The 19,614-nt window shown below is 37.8% G+C and overlaps 2 protein-coding genes across 4 annotated transcripts; one reads left to right on the top strand and one right to left on the bottom strand.

Moving 5' to 3' along the window:
- Positions 1-148: 148 nt before the first annotated feature.
- On the bottom strand, positions 149-7,426 carry LOC132168186 (Leucine-rich repeat (LRR) family protein). Its single transcript, XM_059579305.2, has 8 exons — positions 6,583-7,426; positions 5,501-5,955; positions 4,884-5,019; positions 4,724-4,795; positions 4,573-4,641; positions 4,154-4,225; positions 777-848; positions 149-688 (listed from the first exon to the last, which is right to left on the bottom strand). The coding sequence occupies exons 1-8, from the start codon at positions 7,209-7,211 to the stop codon at positions 640-642; spliced, it is 1,554 nt and encodes a 517-aa protein (XP_059435288.2). The 5' UTR covers positions 7,212-7,426; the 3' UTR covers positions 149-639.
- A 960-nt stretch (positions 7,427-8,386) lies between these two features.
- ARIA (ARM repeat protein interacting with ABF2) lies at positions 8,387-18,945 on the top strand. Of its 3 annotated transcripts, none has more exons than XM_059579302.2 (20): positions 8,392-8,738; positions 8,883-9,040; positions 10,863-11,035; positions 11,124-11,244; positions 11,325-11,399; positions 11,519-11,613; positions 11,755-11,830; positions 12,174-12,281; positions 14,012-14,140; positions 14,258-14,326; positions 14,542-14,601; positions 14,824-14,947; positions 15,067-15,206; positions 16,159-16,222; positions 16,379-16,458; positions 16,690-16,754; positions 16,836-16,953; positions 17,056-17,180; positions 18,380-18,624; positions 18,719-18,945. In XM_059579302.2, exons 1-19 carry the CDS (start codon positions 8,498-8,500, stop codon positions 18,471-18,473), a joined length of 2,115 nt encoding a protein of 704 aa, XP_059435285.2. In that variant the 5' UTR covers positions 8,392-8,497; the 3' UTR covers positions 18,474-18,624; positions 18,719-18,945. The 3 variants fall into 3 exon arrangements, with proteins under 3 accessions (XP_088369296.1, XP_059435285.2, XP_088369295.1); XM_088513169.1 differs by having other exon boundaries at positions 18,714-18,945; XM_088513170.1 differs by lacking the exons at positions 16,159-16,222; positions 17,056-17,180; positions 18,380-18,624; positions 18,719-18,945 and having other exon boundaries at positions 8,387-8,738; positions 15,067-15,210; positions 16,383-16,458; positions 16,836-16,926.
- Positions 18,946-19,614: the final 669 nt, after the last annotated feature.

The following is a 19,614-nucleotide window of genomic DNA, read 5'->3' as shown; positions in this document are numbered from 1 at the left end:
CTAATAATAGTAAAACGAACATACTGGTGGGATCTGGAAGGGTTTGAGGCGTCAATGTCAAAGTCTCTTCAGAGACATCCAGAATTATTGGAAACAGTTCAGAGATATATAGAAAATGGTCAACGAGCTACAACGCAAAACCTATACAGCAAGGGAATCAAATCATGTCACATTACAAAAACATGAACAAATATTGTTGTTTGTTTAAGTACAGAAACATGAGCCAGTATGGAAAAAAAAGAAAAGAAAAGAAAAAAGAAATCGTAGTGCACTAACAGACACAAGACAAGTATTTATAAATCAAAGAATAAGAAATGACTATTGAGAGACAATCACATAAAATTTTGGAAGCATGATCCAAACTGACAAAAAAAGGAATCAGACCGACTGAATATGAACAACCATTTCGAGTATCCAGTTTGTGGACTCTCCAAATTGCTTCAAAGAGCTGTCTCTGCCCAACTACAGAAGTCTTAAGCATGGAGGGCTTTCAATTTCACAGTGGGACAGCTTGCAATAAAGAACTTCCAGCAAAATTTGTGAAACAAAAGTGAGTTTTTTTTTTTTGAAAGGGAATATATCTATACAGGGATGAATGGTCAGAATCTCCTTTATTGTTGGGTTCATAGATGTACTTGCTCAAGAAGGCGCAGGAGCAGGAGATGCAAAATTATTTCCAGGAGAAATTCTGATAATAAAATTGAAACGATCAGCATAAGCAGCTGTGGATAAGATTAGATAGGGATAATAAAACTAGTGGATGTTCACACACTTACCTAAGGTTCAGTCCAGACTTTCCATCAAGGTTATTTGGAACTAGACCAGTCAGATTATTGTTCTGTAAGAAACTGAAAGACAGAAGGAACAAAGTTAGGTATGTAATACTCGAGAGTTGCCACATTTTCTAATCAAATATTAATATAAACACCAAAAAAACATCCAGTAGCATTGTCAGCAGCACAATTGAAAATTTGATTATCAAAATCTTCAGAAATTGAAGAATAAATTGGTGTAATAATCGATGGAATATTAAGTTTAAAATAGAAAGGTGAATATATACATCAAAAAGCATTGATTCCATGTCGGTAAGCAAGCAAATTGCTCTACCATATAAACCAAGAGCGGACCATAAGATAAAAGGTGATTGCTGCCCTGGAACAAATAGGACAGATCACATGGAAATCCTACAGTGTCTAGATGTAACTTATAGCACAACAAAAAGCACGTGCTTTTTAATTGTGGCTGTTCTCATTCTGATACGGGACAAAGAAATCATGTGAAGTAGATCAAGTACATGGGTCCAACCAAGTTAAGATTGGGCAGCAATTAGATGGTTAATTACAAGATGAATTATATATGCATGCATAAATATTAAATACATATATTAGGGCCAAAAGTTCAAAACTTCCAATACGTATCATATAGACCCATTGTTTTCATAGACTTTTCCATCATAATTTTATTTATTTCCCTCATTTGCAATGTAAGCTATTGATCTCATAAAATGAGATTGTCTCTGTTCAAATTACACAAAGGCATATTCTAAGTTATCTAGTCAAACTGTCCAGTATTCCAAGCACAAACGACAAAGTAAACCAAGATTTTATATATTCTAAAATGAAGAGAAAAACCAATGTTTAAATGTGAGATCCAAGAAGGGAACAATCAATTTTTGGATTGTTTAGGCCGCTGAAGGCTTCCATATCCCTCCTTTTCTCAGTTCATATTTTGCTAAATTTTAATCCACATAATGTATATTTTCAAGCAACCTAAGTAAAGACAAAAGCCTGTGAGATCTTGCGAATGTGTATATTGGTTAGCAGTAGCATCTTTGGTGCCTTGAACAAAGTTAAATTTGTAAGGCAGCAAGTCCTTGTCAATGTCCGGTGCTCAATAACACCCCATAAATATGAAGGTTCAACCCCATTACTTTGCTCTAAAAGGGGAAGATCAGAAGAGATTGTAGGGATGTGGGTAGAAGCACTAAGGAAAAATATGATCAGTAAATACACAGCAGACTATATTGGCTTTAAAACGACTCAGCCAGCTCCAATTAATTTAAAAAAAAGAAAAAGAAAATTTATGTAGTTGAGACTAAGGCTTATTAAGTTGAGTTCTATGACTACATTATATATCAAACTGCATTAATATATTAAAGATGGTTAGTTGGGTCAATGGAAGATAGATAGAGCTGAATTGTAGAAAAGGATTCAGGTAGCTGATCCTAAATAGTTAGACTTAAGGCTTCGTTGAGTTTAATTAGATAGATATCAAAGTACCAAAGAAAATGAGAATCAGTCATTATCCTTGTACCCAACCACAACTAACTTAGTGAGAGACAGATTTCTAATCTAATATTTTACAATCCAAATAATTGCAGTATGATATGCTAGTAGATAATGCTTATCACTCGTATTATTGCAATGACCGAGTGAATAATCCAATGCTTTATAAGAACCTCCTCAGCTTTAGAGACAACTCAATCTGATCAAAGTTAGTTCTCCTATAAAATTTTTATTACAGTACGTCCAAGGACTTTCAGTCATAACTCATAACTGCTCATGATAACTAAGAGCAGGAAAGTTAGTGTTTGACACAATTTGGCTTGGGATGTAGTATGTAGATTGGGCTGTAGGGTATCCTCCATAGCTATGAAGTACCTAGGTATTCACTTGGGTGCTTCGTTTAGTTGGGATGACATCATTGAGAAGGTGGAACGTTGTTTGGCTGGACAGAAGAAGATGTACTTATCAAAGGAGGGGGGGGGGGGGGGGGGGGGGTTGCCTAGAAAGTTACAGTGGGATTTTTTGTGGGGTGGTATGGGTGCAGAGTTCAAATTTTTCTTGTTAGCTCGATCAACATATGTACTCTAATATCTGAAGGAGAGTTGGGGGTTTGAAATTTTCTTGTATTCAATCGGACTCTTTCGGGGAAGTGACTGTGGCATTACCATTCATGAGAGAGAGGCCTTATGGAAGGTGATTCTTTATTTCAAATATAGCAGTACCTGAGGTGGATGGTGTTCTAATGAAGTTCATGAGTCGTTTGGGGTGGGGCCTTGGAAGAATATTTGGACGGACTAGAGGGAGCTTTCTAGACAATCTAGATTTGAGATGGGGGATGACTCCAAAATTCGATTATGGCATGATGTTTTGCGTGGGGATCAAGCTCTTAAGACATATTTTTCAGACTTGTTTAGCATTGCCCGTTTTAAGGATGCTGTTGTAGCAGACCATTTGGAGTTTTCTAGTGCCTCCTATCAGTGGAATACGTACTTTCTCATAGCGGCTCATGATTGGGAGATGAATCTCTTTATCTCTCTCTTTACTTTATTGTATTCCACTAGAGTGAGACGAGGTGGTGAGAATAGACTCTGTTGGATTTCTTCTAGGAATGTTCTTGTTCCCCATGATAACACTCCCTTCCCTTGGAGGAATATTTGGCGGGACAAGGCTCCCTTAAGAGTGGTTTTTTTTGCTTGGTCGGTCGTTTAGGGAAGATTCTCATCACGGATAATCTAAGGAAATGACACATCATTGTGGTTGAGTAGCGTTGCATGTGTAAGGAGAATGGGGAGTTAGTGGACCATCTTGTACTCTACTATGAGACTGTAGGTGCACTTTGGTATATTATCTTCAGCAGTCTAGGGCTAGCTTGGGTAATGCCTAGAAGGGTGGTAGATCTCTTCACCTATTGGAGAGCACTAAGGGGTAGGTTTCAGCTTGATGCAGTTTGGAAGATGATCCCACCTTGCTTTATATGGTGCCTATGTGGAGGGGAAGACACAATCATAGCTTTGAGGACCATGAGAGGGCCTTAATGGAATTAAAGGCTTTATTTTTTAAGATTCTTTCTTTGGATTGCTGCCTTAGATTTTAATATTTCAAACTTTCATGTTTTTTTAGACCCCTTTTCCGCTACTAGCTAGGCTTCTCTCTTGTATACTCCTTGTGTATTTGGGTTGTGCCTTTACACTTTTTAGTGAATTTACGATTACTTATAAACAAAAAACAAAAAAAAAAAGAAAAAAAAGAAAAAGGATGGAACTAAATCAATCACATAAGAAAAATATAGAAATTATAAAAAGAATGTGTAACATTTGATATATCTATAAAAACTAACGCGCATGCCATATCGGAGAAAAAAAACTTACAGTTCACGCAAGCTGTTAATGTTCCCAAGTGATGAGGGAATTTCTCCACTGAACTGATTATCTCCCAAATCCCTTGAAGGAAAATGGAATTGAAATTAGAGAAGGTCAACATTATTATCCACATAAATAGTCACATGAAAAGGTCCCAGGTTCTACTTTTTTGGGATGAATGAGGTTGCAGGTTCTAACCATTCAGATAATACAATGCAAACAATGGAATGGTTAAAGTAAAAGTAACTGCCAGAGGAATATGAATTACTTGATCAGACCATATGCACAATAAGTTTCATGTCATTGAAATACATGATACATTACAGATGAGACCCATGCGGTAATAATTTCCTACGAAATCATGTTTTTAAGCTCAACAACAAATGATAGTAGGCAATAGGGCAAAAATAGAAAATCCCACAACTTACAATGTCTCTAGCCTCTTCAATGAACTGAGATCAGGAATAGGTCCAGTCAAACTGTTATTTCCAAGCCAGCTGCCAGTAGCATTAGATCGTTAATCATTAAATCCCTGCCCCTCAATTTCATTAATCAATAAATTTATCATTGAAAACCTACATGTCAGTTAATGCTGTCATATTGGCAATGCCAGGTGACAGCGATCCCGAGAGACCCATGCTTGTCAGGTTTCTGGAAACAATGGGAAATAGTAAGCTTCCTGTTAAGGAATATAAAAGTATAAAAATTATCATGATATAGTGGGTCAAGTCTCACTCACAAGGTGATCACACGAATCTGGGGGCCTTCAGAGCACGTAATGCCCGTCCATGAGTACTTGCTGGGCAAACAAGGATCACCATTCCAATCAAGTGGAGAATTTTTGAGACTATCTTTTAGGTCATTCAAAGCAATAGCTGAGACAAGAAAAGCAATTCTCCTTTAAAAAAACAAATTCATATAATTGATAATGATCAACATGAAGTGTAATAAACAAATGTTGAAAGAGATTGGGCAGCGGGAGAGAAAGAATCAACTCAACACTTTATCCTGGTTAAAAGACACTTCACTTTTCTCAAAAGAAGCTGTTATTAAGGCTAGATTAGTTTGCTGCCCCATTAACTTGATAGGTCACTGCTTACATGAGCTGTACAGCCATTGCTTTGGGAATAAGTATGTAATGCCATAAGGTAGAGAGACCATGATTAAACTATCAAGTTTCCTCCCATTACTCACAACACATTCCTATATCTTACTTCGGCCATATATGTTTTAATCTAGCTCATCAAAGAAATAGCCACACTAGCAACTAGTAAACCTGGGAGAATATTGGAGATTTCCCACAGATTACTCCAGTTTCATTTCCTTTTTAGAAGATGCAATATGAAAATAACATACCATCTCGAGTAGCAGTTCTTCCTCCAAGAACCAGCAAGTCAAAAACCTCTCCGGCATTTATCAAGGGACCAATGTCTGAACCAGAAGGAGGGGTCAAAGTTATCTTTGTAGGACCAGCAAGAAGCCACCGAGTTGCAAAGACACAAGCACCAGCTGGAGTGACATTCAAATTGCGGTAATATGATATGTTATTTATGGTTATATCAAACACCCTTGAGCTCGAATTACGAGTATCGGCAAAGTATAGAGCAATGTAGTATGTTGAGTTTGGAAGGGACACTGGAGGCCAATTCCACTCTATGGGTTGTATTCCATTAGTTGTCTGAGCTGTCTCAAATATCTTTAAAGGAGGAACATTCCAGAAAGCAGAAACAGATACATTTCTGTTGCCTGCTACTGTAGAAGAAATTCCCACATGTGGCTCCCACAACCGATCAAATTGATCATCAGGATACCTGGTGATAATCCAAACAAAAGAAGATAAAGAATATGCAGCAAAACAGCTTAAAAACTTCAACGTTGTTAATAAGCAAATCCCATTTTATCGACAACTTGAAAGCACCCTTTGTCGCAAATCAATTCAAAAGCACATTCAAGTCTTCTGAAACCGAAGACATATTTCACACACGCACACGCACACTCACACATCAAATCTCTCTATTACAAAATTATTTCTTAGTCATTAAACTATTTATGGGAAACCAGTCCCTTCTAGTTCATGGGTATCTAGTTTTAAATTGTCTCTTCTGTACAGGTTAAATGATTTCTATAAAACAATTTATACATTAAAATTGAATAAATTTTGTTAATTAACACAATAAATAACATTGCCATAGCTTTTAATGGTTGAGAAAGTCAATTAATAAAAAACGAGCACATGACTTACAGATTAAACTTCCTTCTTGGTCTACGATCCCAAAACTCATACAACTTAAACCAAAAACCAGTACACAACCTAGAACAATTGTGTATATACCGTCTAAAAAAAAATTCATGCAAGTTGCTTGACCAACGAATAATCAAAATTCACATAGCGAGCAATTAACAATTCGCAAATGCAAAAGCATAGTAGAATTACATACCGAATGATTGGTCCCGAGTACCCAAAAGCGTGCCTTGCAACCAAGCTGAGGCCAAACTTGCCGAAATCCGTGGAATTGTAGAGCGAATCGGCGACTATCAGGAACTCCAACGCCGATATAAACGGGTCCGAATCCGTATACGTGTTCGCCCCAATACAGACGCTCATGGTCTTCCCCTGAGCGACAAAAACCCCTTCAAAGTAGGACGACATGCCGTTGGCGTAATCCTCCGTGGTGTTCACCACGCTCCAGAAAGTCCCGTCGACCATCTGATCGAACGCAGGCGGCGAATCCCGGCCGTTGATCCCTCCGTAGAAGTAGGTGGTCCGGATCAGGTACTTGGCCCGGCGGAACACCGGCACGACGTAGCAGAACTTCTTGAGGAGGTTGTTGCGGAGAGGAAACGATCGGACGGTGGAAAGGAAGGGAACCAGGACTGGGGTGGTCAGGTTCCTCGGGGTCCCACCGGTCACGAAGTCCTTGTCGGGGAGCCATTTCCGGCCGTCGATTGTAGACTTGGTAGTTGCACCGCAATCAATCAAAAGACCTTTGGGGAATTCGGACTGGGAGAATGAAACGGAGAGGAAGTTGAAGAGGACGAGGAGGAGGAGGGAGAGGAAGGGCAACATGGTTGAGGGCTTGGCATATGAGAATGAGAAGATATGATTTGGACGAAATAAGGATTGGTTTGAATTTTGTTAGACTTAGTTTTGGATTTGAATGGGTCTATTTCTTTGTTGGCTGATGCAAGCAAGGAATAGGAGGGGCCGGGGGGTTGGAGTTGGGGAAGAGAAAGGAATACGATGGGGGTGACGCGGGAAAACTAGGGCCAGGTCAGGGCCCCTGAGGGCGGCACTTGTTTATTCGGCTTTAGTTGGGTGTTAGGTACGGTAACTAAATGGAGCCGTTAGAGATTTTTCTGTTTCTTTTTTTTTTTCGAACCCCGGAAAAAGCTCCGGCATTGGAGTGTGAGATAATCATGGGCCTAGCACTGAAACTTGGGCCAAACCTCTTACCCGGCCCATTCGAACCTCTGCTCTCAAATCTCAAGCTCATCCTTCGTACTTCATAGGATTCTTTTAGTCCTGGTGGCAGACGTTGACAGCAGGGGCACTCCATTCTCTTTCTGTAAATATTTATATTTGGTTTGGGTTGTGAAAGTAATGCGGGCCCCATCCCCGTTGCTCTTTCCAATCGAGATTTTGTGTACCTTACGCAAGTGAACTCGAAGGGACCATAATCAGCATCCGTGTAAAACCAGGTCCTCATATCATCACGTGCACGGCTCCGTCGGTTGGGTTGGTTAGGGCTAATTGATGAGGTTACACCAATAAAAGTCGCGTCAAAAAAAAAAAATTCTAAATCAATTATTACCCGGTCACACCCGACATCAACCTGACCCGACTCCACCCAACTCAGTCTGTTCCATAACCATTTCATCTTTAAATATCAACAAATCAAACTATTCCATTCATTTCCTTACTTGCAAGTTGCCACCACGATGATATGCGCTCCACATTCTCTTATTCCAAACCAAACGTGCAACCAAGCGGACCCCAACGTTCTCGTGGGCCCAGCCCTCCCGCCCAGAGCATGCGGACGTTAGCTAATTTCACTCCCTTTCTTCGCTTCCCGGCGGGAGCGCACGTTAGCCCATTAATCAAATAAGAATAAAGGTGCGCAGTGTTGACCCTCCTCCTACACGTTCCGAAACCGGAAATCATGTGGCCGGTTTTAACCCGACACATTTCACCGAAAAAGAAAAAGAAAAAAAAAAGGGCAAAAGAAAACAAAAGAAGAGAAAACCTGTTTTTTGTTCCCAAAATACCCTCATCTCTCTCTCTCTATCTCTTTGTCTGTCTTCCGCATCTATTCAAATCTTTCATTTCGGATCAGCCTCTCTCTGCTGTTGTTCATGGAGCATCAGAGGCGCCAAGAGGAGGGCCTCCCGGAGAGGAAGGGGCAGAAGAGGAAACTGGAGGAGGATCTCGAAGAGGAGAGACAGATCTCCGTGCCCTCCGGGGACGCTAGGCAAGAGCTACTCGCCGACGTTGGTGCGCAGGTTAATATCCTCAACTCCACCTTCTCTTGGAAGGAAGCCGATCGCGCGGCAGCCAAGCGCGCCACTCACGTCCTCGCCGAGCTCGCCAAGAACGGTATGTATATCCGATCTCGCCGTATTTGCGAGTCCCTTCCCCTTCCGCTTCTCTACTCGCTGGAAGTTTCTGGAGTTCGCTCTTCTTCATAATTATGAATTTCTTTTGCGCTTTTGTTGGTTTTTGACTTTTGTTTTGGTGCAGAGGAAGTGGTGAACGTGATTGTTGAGGGCGGGGCGGTTCCGGCTCTGGTGAAGCATCTTCAGGCGCCGCCGTCGACTGAAGGTGACCGGAGTCCGAAGCCGTACGAGCACGAGGTCGAGAAGGGGAGCGCTTTTGCACTGGGCCTTCTTGCTGTGAAGGTTATTTTTTATTTTTTTTCTTCCAATTTTACTTAATCTTGTTGTTAGTTGTTTGAATTTCTAGCTCTGTGCTTAGTTTGTGATATCCTGGTCTTGATTTTTAGCGATTCAGTGGTTTTGATGCGAATTGAAGTTATTGTTAATGGCTTGCGGCCTCTAGTTTTCCACAAGTTTTGTTAAATTTGAAAAAGATTAGTGTAAGAGTAATTAATATTTGGTAGAGGTTACATAGTTGCAAACACATGAAGATTATCGTGAATGATTTCGTAGGGTTTGAATTACAGTGAGAGTAAATCAGTTAGTGCGAGTCTTCTTACTTCGTAGCATACACCGTCTAGCAGCAGTACTTGTATTTTTATTTCTTGGTTGTGGCATAAGTAAGATTTTTGATGTCTTAAAGATTTTTTTAAGAATCATAGGAAATCAGACGTGACGTGCATAAATTTCATGAAATTAGATTTAAGAATGGCAAGGATTTGAACAATTGAAATATATATTAGGGTGTCTTTGGCAGTTCCGTGGGAAATCTGTGTGTGCATTACTGCATTTAGTTTCATATATTTTTATTTTTATTCTTTTGTATGTTCTACATCTTAAATGGTGCATTTTTTAATTGGCAGCCGTTGAAATACCTTGTGTTAGAAACTTTAGCTGGTGATCTAAATCTCGTGGTAATAGATTTTTTTTTTGTAAGTAATTGAGACGTCATTAAAAGCATAAGCGCCCTCAGGTACATAGGGAGTATTCAAGAGGGAGCCACTTAACTACTAGGAGCAAAAAGAACAAGAAAATCATGGCAACTAATCGTCAAAGGGAAACAAAAGCAGCTGTCCAAAGATACAGGGTGTTGAAAAATAAAGACGTAGTCTCCTCCAAAGTCCTCTCATGGTCCTCAAAACTTCTATCATTTATTTCCATCCAAAACATCTTGTAATAATAGATTTACAGCTTTCATTAGTCAAGATGATGGATTTAAAGCTTCATATCATATTTTAATTTATGAATCCATACAATTTTATTAAATGACGAAGTGTGTTTTTAATCTATTAGTGAACAAAAGTGGTGTAGCTATGTTATATACAGTATTTGTTAATGCATCATAATTGGTGTATGATATGTCTAGGTGTTGTTAAAAATAATTCAATATATATATATTTTTTTCATTTGTTTGTAAATTTATGTAGTGTTCCTTAGATATCTTAGAAAAACAAAAGGAACGCTGCCCTTCATTTTACTGTTGGTCATACTATTAATCAAACATGGAACTCTGAGGCCCCAAAACATTGGTAGAAGGGAGCGCTAATCCTTAAAGATTCTTAATAATATAGAACTTTATGTTAAATGAACTTGTAACACTGCGTTATTTTAGTTTTGCTTCCATGACACATGAAGCATTAATGAGTAGCTGTAAAAAAAAGTAAAAATTGCACATGCTCTGGGAGAATCTACGAACTGCACTTTATTGCGGCAGTCTTCAATAGGGTACATGCACTATAGTGGTTACTTTTTGCCATTGTACTGACCGAAGTTGATGATGCCTGGTCGTGTCTGGACTCAGCCATGTTGTTTCTGTTTTGTAGGATATCTTGAGTGTTGGTTAATTAGGGCTAGTTGAGTTGCCCTTCGGTGACTTCTGCTTCCATTTATGATTTCTGCCATTGATCGACCTGCACCCTCACCTGTCTTCTGTTATCTCTTTGTGTTTGACCTTGCTTGGTTAGTTGTGCTATTGGGCAATTATGATCTAGGATTTATCTTAAAGATAATGCATGCTGTTAGTGTAGTTGCTGACCTGTGGTTGTTTTGTTTTATCTGTTAACAGCCAGAGCATCAACAACTCATAGTTTACACTGGTGCCTTGTCACATCTTGTGGATCTGTTAAAGAGACACAAGGATTGTTCCAGCTCTCGTGCTGTGAATAGTGTCATTCGTAGAGCTGCTGATGCCATCACCAACCTTGCCCATGAGAACAGCAGCATTAAAACCCGTGTCAGGTTTGATTGTTTTATGTGCTTTACTTAAAGTTTGGGATTCAACCACATTTCCTTTATGTGACCATCTAGAGTGGATATGGATATACAGGATGGAAGGTGGAATTCCACCTCTTGTTGAATTGCTTGAATTCACTGATACAAAGGTGCAAAGAGCTGCTGCTGGGGCATTGCGAACCCTGGCATTTAAAAATGATGAAAATAAGAACCAGGTAATGGGCCTTTCTTTCGTTGAAACTTTGGTTTTACGAGGTTGCACATTGTTAAACCATATAACATCATGACTTTGCAGATAGTTGAATGCAATGCGCTTCCTACCCTCATTCTAATGCTTCGATCTGAAGATACTGCTATACATTATGAAGCGGTAGGATATGAAGAGGATGCAATTTATATTATAAACTATTGAAATTTATAGTAGTGTGGAATTTGTTGCTTGCACTTTACATCATCTGCAGCATCAGATCATTTTTTTATGGCTCCCAGGTTGGTGTGATTGGAAATCTGGTGCACTCATCGCCCAACATAAAGAAAGAAGTTCTTCTTGCTGGAGCTTTGCAACCTGTTATTGGACTGCTTAGGTATGCCCCCAACTTTGGATTCTCTTAATTATTGTATTTTTTCTCTTCTTGTTTAGCTTTTATTTATCCACCAGAACTTGTACTGTTAAAATAAAAAGAGAGAGAAAAAAACACTTCTTAAGTTTTTATGCTGTGTAACAGTTCCTTCTGCTCCGAGAGTCAAAGAGAGGCAGCTTTATTACTTGGACAATTTGCTGCAACTGATTCTGATTGCAAGGTAGATTATATATTTGCATTTTGCTTGATTTTCATGTTTAGAGTTAGTTCCTTTGTTTTTTTTGGGCCAAGAAGACAGGGAAGTTGAACTAAATGATGGGCTACTGAATTTTTCTAGCTGAGATGGTTGTTTTATAACTCCAAACTTTTTTGTTCCCTTCTCTCTGTATTCTTAGTTGATAAGCAGAGCATCAGTCTTTCCTTGTTGATTAATTATGGCTTATTATTTTCCTTCTTTGCTCCATACCTTCTCTGATGATGCATCAATTGTTGTTATTTATTATTGGCCCATTTGGTTTCCTTTTTGCTTATCTCTTTTTATTGAAAAACTGAAAATTCTACAGGTTCATATCGTACAGAGGGGTGCTGTCCGACCTTTGATTGAGATGCTTCAATCTCCTGATGTACAGCTTAGGGAAATGTCAGCTTTTGCATTGGGGAGGTTGGCACAGGTTATCATTTGTCTATGCATTTTTTAATTTCTTCAAATCACAATTCATGGATACTATTTGAGTGATTGAGAGGCATTTAAGGTTTTCAAGGGTTTAGGAGAAACTCTTAATTTGACTGGTAAACTAAGGACCTAATAAAATCCCAATAAAGACTAACATGGACACAAAGGAAATAAACCCAAGACACTTAGACATGTATAGGAGTTATAGACTTGACTCAATGATCAAAATGCCCTTAATTTGAATGGCTTAGTAAAAAATTGCAGATCTGCCTCTATTACAAAATTAATCATAACTCATGAAATAGAAACCCAAATTAGGAACCCCGTACCCCTCTCCCCGAAAGCTGGAGCACTTGGGCATCAAAATCCGACATAGCCATACCCCGAGCTATCGGACAAGAAAACTCGTTTATGCACCTGCTTACTAGTGAGCAGAGTCTCTTTGATTTTCATGACCTTTTATTGATGAATTATTATGTTTTGATAGAATATAAGTTGAATTCAAAGGTTATATGTTTGAGCAGATGAATTCACCCTTAAACTGAAAAGCATATGGAAGTTATTATACTCTCTCCTACAGTTACAAGTTCTTCAGGTTTCTAATGGTATTGGAATTTGCTTGTTTATGTTTTCTGTTGCTTTCTAAATTCGGTAACCCCTCCCCCCCCAAAAAAAAGAAAAAGAAAAAGAACTGAAATCCTCTTGGGTTGCGCTCTTGCGCATTGTAATGAAATTCAATTACTTATAAAAATAAGTAAATATGATAATTCGGTAGCATTTTTCGGCCACCTTTTATCCTTGATCCATCGGTGGTTGACATTGCCACCTCTCCTCTAACCAAGTATTCAGATTTGGTAGAGACTTCGAAGGGGGGTGATCAGCAAGAGGGAGAGTCAAGGTTGGATGGGGCAGGTGATGCTGAGAATGGACAGAGGTGGGTGATTTCAGCTACGCCAAGGTTGTGCAATGTTTGAGGGAGATCTTTCCTATTTTGGGGATCTCATGTGGGGGTAATGAGAAAAAGCTTTGGGATCTTTTGACAGTTATTGAAGAGGAACAACGTCATGAGGTTTTGGTTTCTCCTTCAAAACCGAAAGGAAGGAGGGAGCTTAAAAACTTGGAGTGTTCTATAAATTTTGGTGCTAGAGGTGACTGTTCTAGCCGGGGTAAAGGCAAGAGGGTTTTTCATTGTTCTGATGAAGCCCAGGGCTCTTGTGCGGGTGTCAGTTTGTGGGTGTCTTGTTTTAGTTCTGTTGGGACTTAAGAGTCTCTTTGTAGCTCCTTTCTTTTGGGTTTTGTGGGTGTCCTTGGCTGGATTATCTTTGCTCTTTTTGTTTTGCTTTGTTTGTGTTCCTTTTGTATACCTCCCATGTCCAAGGCGCTTTTTATAATATTTGTTGATTACCTATCCAAAAAAAAAATGAAAATCTTCGCATCATGGTGGCAACTAAGTCAAATCATGTATAATGCGTTGAATTTTTATATAGCTTTTAAAATGCATGTGCTGAAGCAAATTGGCTTATGTTGGTTTTCTGCAATATATCATGTGTAACATATGTTGCATTGTTGTCGCTAAATGTATAATTACTAAACTATTTCGATTGTGAGCATTTTTTTTAAATGATAATAATCAAGAGCTTTTTAAGATAATTGCTTCAAGTAAATTTCCTGTTTGCAAGCTTTGATAGGCATAGTTCTTTTTGGCTTGATGGGAGTCTCTACTTTCAGGATGCACACAACCAAGCTGGCATAGCTCACAATGGTGGTTTGGTGCCGTTATTGAAGCTTCTTGATTCCAAAAATGGGTCTTTGCAACATAACGCTGCATTTGCTCTTTATGGCCTTGCAGATAATGAGGTATATTACAACTTATGAATCCTTATATTGTAACGGCTTAGAAAATTGAATTGCTTCAACTTGTCATTAGTAGACACCATTTTAATGTTGTATAGTGTCTATTCATTTCTCCTGTAGGATAATGTGTCCGATTTTATTAGGGTGGGAGGTGTTCAGAAGCTGCAGGATGGAGAGTTTATAGTTCAAGTATGTGTGTGTCTCTATTTATTTACAAACCTGAGCTGTTTTAATTAGGCTTCCTTTAAATGCCTCATGCTACTGATGGCCTATTGCAAACAAGAGCTCAATACGGTTGCTTCTTTATCATAATGATCATAAGAACCTGGGAACATTGCTGTTTTTTTTTTCCTCTTGCCTGGTGGGGCACCTTAACTGTATCGAGTTGATAATTTTATCTGCAGGCAACAAAAGATTGTGTAGCCAAGACATTGAAAAGATTAGAGGAGAAGATTCATGGACGTGTAAGTGTCTTATATTTCACTTTACTTATTTTAACTTCGTTGTTTTGTTCTTCTTCTTGTTGTTATTATTTGCTTTCAGACTACCAGGCATGATAGTGTACCAATTTGTTCATATGTATCCATAAATATCTATGATCAATATGTTTGAGAGGCTGATCCTTAATTTTCTCCATGCGGTTATTCTTTACTTTTTTCTTATCAAAAAAAGATTTCTCCATGCAGGTTTTGAACCATCTGTTATATCTTATGCGTGTGGCAGAGAAGGCTGTCCAAAGAAGAGTTTCTTTGGCTCTTGCCCATCTTTGTTCCCCAGATGATCAGAGAACCATATTTATTGATAACAATGGCATGTCATATCCTCAGTAATCTCCTTTTGTCTATTTTAATCAATTTTTTTCCTTGCACAGAAAGTTCTTTGTAGAATTATGTTCATGGTGTTTCTGATTATACTACACTTTCTTGCAGGGATGGAGTTGCTTCTTGGGCTTCTTGGTTCTACTAGCCTTAAGCAGCAACTTGATGGTGCCATGGCTCTATACAAGTTGGCTAACAAAGCCATGGCTCTTTCTCCTGTTGATGCAGCTCCTCCATCTCCAACCCGGCAGGTAGGTTTCCTTTTTTAAGCTTGACTTGTTCATGCTTTTTTGTCATAACATAAATCATATCAATGTGTTTTGGTCATAATGTAAACGGTAGCATGGCAAGAGAATAGTTTGTCATACAAATTTATATGGATTGTGTTTATTGTTAGAGCAAATAGATGCAGCCCCTTAAAGTTAGGGGCTTCAACTGTTGGTCAGTATGTTTGCTTATTAACTCAACTCAACTCACTAAGCCTTAAATTGGGCTGTTTGCTTATACCATTTTGGTCGCTGATTCTAACTGACCAGTGACTCTACCCCTCTCTATAAAATGCTTGTGGTAGTTTATTACTGTACTAGGACCCATTTGGCATCATGATATTAGTTAAACTGCTATGGAATGCACTTGGGGTTCTGTTTTTAAGGACCCGACCTACAATTTATTTGTTGGCTGAAAATTTATGGAAAGGTTGGTGATTAGTTATGTAGTTTTCTTCTGCTTTCCTTTCTTCTTACACATAATGGTTCACATAATTTATCGACTCACAGTTGCATTTGTATCTCTTATGGTGTATAGTTATTATGATTTTCTTTTTCTTTTTTCTTCTTCTAGCCAGGTATTTTCTCCTGTATAATTCCTGGATACCTTGGTGTGCCTTTTGCTTTTAATGATATCTCGGTTACTTAAAAAAAAAACATAATGGTTGGACAATGAGCTATTAAACTGGATTGAAGATTCATTTTGGGTGTGTAGTATCATTTAGGGGAGTCCATGTCGATCTCCAAGGATATTCCACAAATTGAAAAAGAAAAATATCTTGATGCCTGCTCCCTTGTGCATGTTTGCCTCCTGCATGAGTTCTGGGGCATGGCACCTCCAACTTTTGTACATGCTGTTGTTTCATACTTTTGAGAATTTCTTGAAATTTGACTTTGGTTTGAATTGCCTATGATGACGGACAATACGTTCCTGCAGGTCTACCTAGGGAAGGACTATGTAAACAATCCTACATTGTCTGATGTTACATTTCTAGTTGAAGGTTTGAAAAATTATTATTTTCATGAGTTTGATCTACTTCAAGCTGTGCTGCATAATTTTGGGAAACATTCTGAGTAATGTGATTGCAGTGATAAAACTTTCGTTAGCACTGATGAGCTCATTGAATACTTAGGTGTCTTTGCCTTTTCTGTTGCAGGTAGACGGTTCAATGCTCACAGAATCTGCCTACTTGCTTCTTCAGATGCATTCCGTGCAATGTTTGATGGTGGTTACCGGGTGAGTATCTATATATTGTGTTTGACCATACATTATTCCTTCCCCCCAAAAGAGAGCTGCATTATTGAACTTCCTTTGGTTTCACAAGTGACTTGATGTAAATCCGGATGATTCTGGTTTTTGTGCTCTTTAAGCTTTTAGTCTCTTTCTTAATGTGAATTCGAATGTAAATTTTGATGGATGTGTTGGTTAATACACAATTTAATTTATTCCGTTACATATGTATTACAGGAAAAGGACGCAAGGGACATTGAGATTCCAAATATTAGATGGGAGGTTTTCTACTTGATGATGAGGTTTAATGCACTGTAGTTTCCTTTTTGATAAAACTGTAATTGGTGAGCTTTTTTAGTTTACTGACTTTTCATTTTCTACAGATTCATATACACTGGATCTGTAGATGTTGCATTAGATATAGCACAAGATCTCCTCAGAGCTGCTGATCAGTATCTCTTGGAGGGACTTAAGCGACTTTGTGAGTATACTATTGCACAGGTGAGCTAGGGATGTTGGTTCACACACAGATACACCTATATATATATATGCGTTTTTGGATGGTGAAGTGGCTGTTTTATGACTATTCAATATAAATCTCAGGATATATCATTGGAGAATGTATCAAGCATGTACGAACTTTCAGAAGCCTTCAATGCGATGTCATTGAGACACACATGCATCCTGTTTATCTTGGAGCAGTTTGATAAATTGAGTGCTAGGCCTGGGTATCTACTCCTTTCAACCTGTCTTTTTCCTGCTTTTCTTAAATCTTCCATTGGCAATTTCAAATAAACAAAAAACTATAGTGTTTGCTTCTTGTTTACTATTTAAATCATTGAGAAAAAGTCTGAATAATTTCGGGAACTTTTCCAAGTTTTATGGGAGGTAATCATATAAAGAATAAGATCATTTAATGAACACCTTTAGCGACGTGTGGGTTCTAAGACTGCTTTTCTTCCCACGTACTTGCACATGCACATAGTCCTAGCTACATTATTGCTTGTGACGTTAGCTTGCTCACCGGACATTAGTTTAGATCTTAAATGTCAAATTATATTCCTTGAATATATGTAGGAAGTGGTGAAGCATGCTGATAGATATTGGAACTTTTTGAATTGGTTATGCTTTCTGTTTTGAAACGGAGATCCAATTGAATATATAGGTTTGAGATACATTTCATCCCTTAAAAAGAGAAAAGAGAGAAAAAATTATGTTGCGAAAAAAGATGGGAGAACAATTGGGAGATGGGAAAGAAATAAACACCCATGATGAAAGTTATGGCTAAAGCTTTGTTATAACCCTCATTAGTTTAAAACATAACAGTAAGAGGGTTTGTTTGTTTTAGTATAAATCAAAAAAGAGAGACCGATTAAGAATTCAATAAAGCTGTTTTTATAAATAGTGACAAATTCCCAATATTGTTAAGAATTCTAGCATATGTAGTATCACAGAAGCTAGGATCCTCAACTTTTAGCTGGCAAGCCGTAGATATTTTGAACTTTTCGATTGCATTCCATGTATAGAATGATTGCATAGGGTGTGTTTGACAAACGTTTTTGATGGCATTGGTTTTACACTGTAACAAAAATTGATTGATGTGAAAAAAAAAAAAAAAAAGAAAAAGAAAAAAAAAAAAGTAAGAATGTTTTTTTTAAAAAAAAAATAAAAAAGTAAGAATATTTGGTATGGAAAAATGAAAAAATTTTGTTTAGTAGTGGTTTTTTTATTTGAATAGTAATAAAAAAGTGATTGATGTGACGTAAAAAGGAAGAGAATGTTAGAAAAATAAATAAGTGGGGTTGCCTTTGCCTTGCCAAAACCCTTCATCAAACGGACCTAGAATTTATATTCATCGTCAGCTAAAGCTCTAGACTCAAATTTATTTGGCATCTGCTTAAATTGTCCTTAATGCTGGAATTTGCAGGCACTCTCATCTGATTCAGCGTATAATACCAGAGATTCGTAATTACTTTGCTAAAGCTCTTACTAAGCATAACCTACATGACTTGCGGCTGTAGATTGCTGCCCTTCTATTCTTGATCTCTAACCAAATACGATGTACAGAAATGGTAGTTCTTGTTGACGAGCCAGTCGAAGGTTCTAATTTGTTGATTGTAGTGAGGTTCCTAAACTTTCTGAGGCCAGAGTCCTGTTGCTTGTGAATACGCTGTAAGTTTCTTGTGTGACAATATTACCTTCACGAATATTACTATTTTTATGCACTATGATAGTTATATGACTTAATGTGTTGTCTCAAGTGTAGGGAATTTGGCATCTTTGTGCAATAATAGTAGGCTGCTTAAGTTCACTTTGAAGGCTACCTTTATAGTATTGCCATTGATTTCTTCTGTAAAGATTGAGAGAAATTGTTCGGAGAGAATTATCAATTAAAGCCCCTGCGACGGAGTCTATTAGGTTCCTCAATGCTTGGGATATGATGTATTACGTTAAACATTATGCTTATTCTCCTGAAAGACATTTTTTCTCTGACTCCATTTTTTTTTTTATTGAGAACCAACAAATTAAGAATGTTAAGAGCAGACTAATCCTGCGTCCCAAAGGCACTAGAATCCTTGAAATTGGAGAGCGTACAATTTGATGGTTTTGGGTTTTTATTTTGGAAATAGATTTCTGAGTTTGCATATTGAACTTAGTAACGGGAAATACTGCACTTATTCACTTAACTAGGTTGAAGTGATAGTGTCTATTAAATCTTTTGAATTTTTCTTTTAACAAGTGCTTTTTTAATGGCTAATGAACACTACCACATTAGTTCTAGTTCATGGGATGATGGGATATGAGTAAAATAATTGTGAATTTTTTATTTTAATAAAATTAAGTTCTGCATTTAAGAGGGGATTTTGGTTCCATGGACTCATGGAGTGATCTAACTTACTAAGTTAGAAGGTGCATAATAGAGGTTTTTTATTATTTTTTTGCACCTAATTTTTTATATAAGCTATATATATGTATGATGTTTTGTCATTTATCTTAACCATGTGGCATTATGTACCTAGTTAGATTTGTAAAATATAATCTTAATCATAAAATGACTTATTTTCATTTAACTTCAAATAGAGTGGATCTTATTTACATTCAAAGTAAATGAGTTTCATTTGCTTATATCCAAGAATCAATAAATGGGTTTCTTATGGTCGT

The sequence above is a fragment of the Corylus avellana genome, chromosome 2 (genome assembly GCF_965113065.1).
Source record: "Corylus avellana chromosome 2, dhCorAvel1.hap1.2, whole genome shotgun sequence".
NCBI lineage: Eukaryota > Viridiplantae > Streptophyta > Magnoliopsida > Fagales > Betulaceae > Corylus > Corylus avellana.
The sequence above is the reverse complement of the archived record's forward strand: the minus strand, read 5'-3'. Positions and strand labels throughout refer to the sequence as shown.

Excerpts from the sequence above, each read along its gene's own strand:
- ARIA (XM_059579302.2), top strand. The coding sequence starts at position 8,498 with ATGGAGCATCAGAGGCGCCAAGAGGAGGGCCTCCCGGAGAGGAAGGGG. Across the intron at positions 14,327-14,541 it reads ATGGAGAGTTTATAGTTCAA|GCAACAAAAGATTGTGTAGC; the intron begins GTATGTGTGTGT and ends TTTTATCTGCAG. Across the intron at positions 16,954-17,055 it reads GTGAGTATACTATTGCACAG|GATATATCATTGGAGAATGT; the intron begins GTGAGCTAGGGA and ends TATAAATCTCAG.
- LOC132168186 (XM_059579305.2), bottom strand. The coding sequence starts at position 7,211 with ATGTTGCCCTTCCTCTCCCTCCTCCTCCTCGTCCTCTTCAACTTCCTC. Across the intron at positions 849-4,153 it reads ATTAACAGCTTGCGTGAACT|TTTCTTACAGAACAATAATC; the intron begins GTAAGTTTTTTT and ends TCTGTCTTTCAG. Across the intron at positions 689-776 it reads AAGTCTGGACTGAACCTTAG|AATTTCTCCTGGAAATAATT; the intron begins GTAAGTGTGTGA and ends TTTTATTATCAG.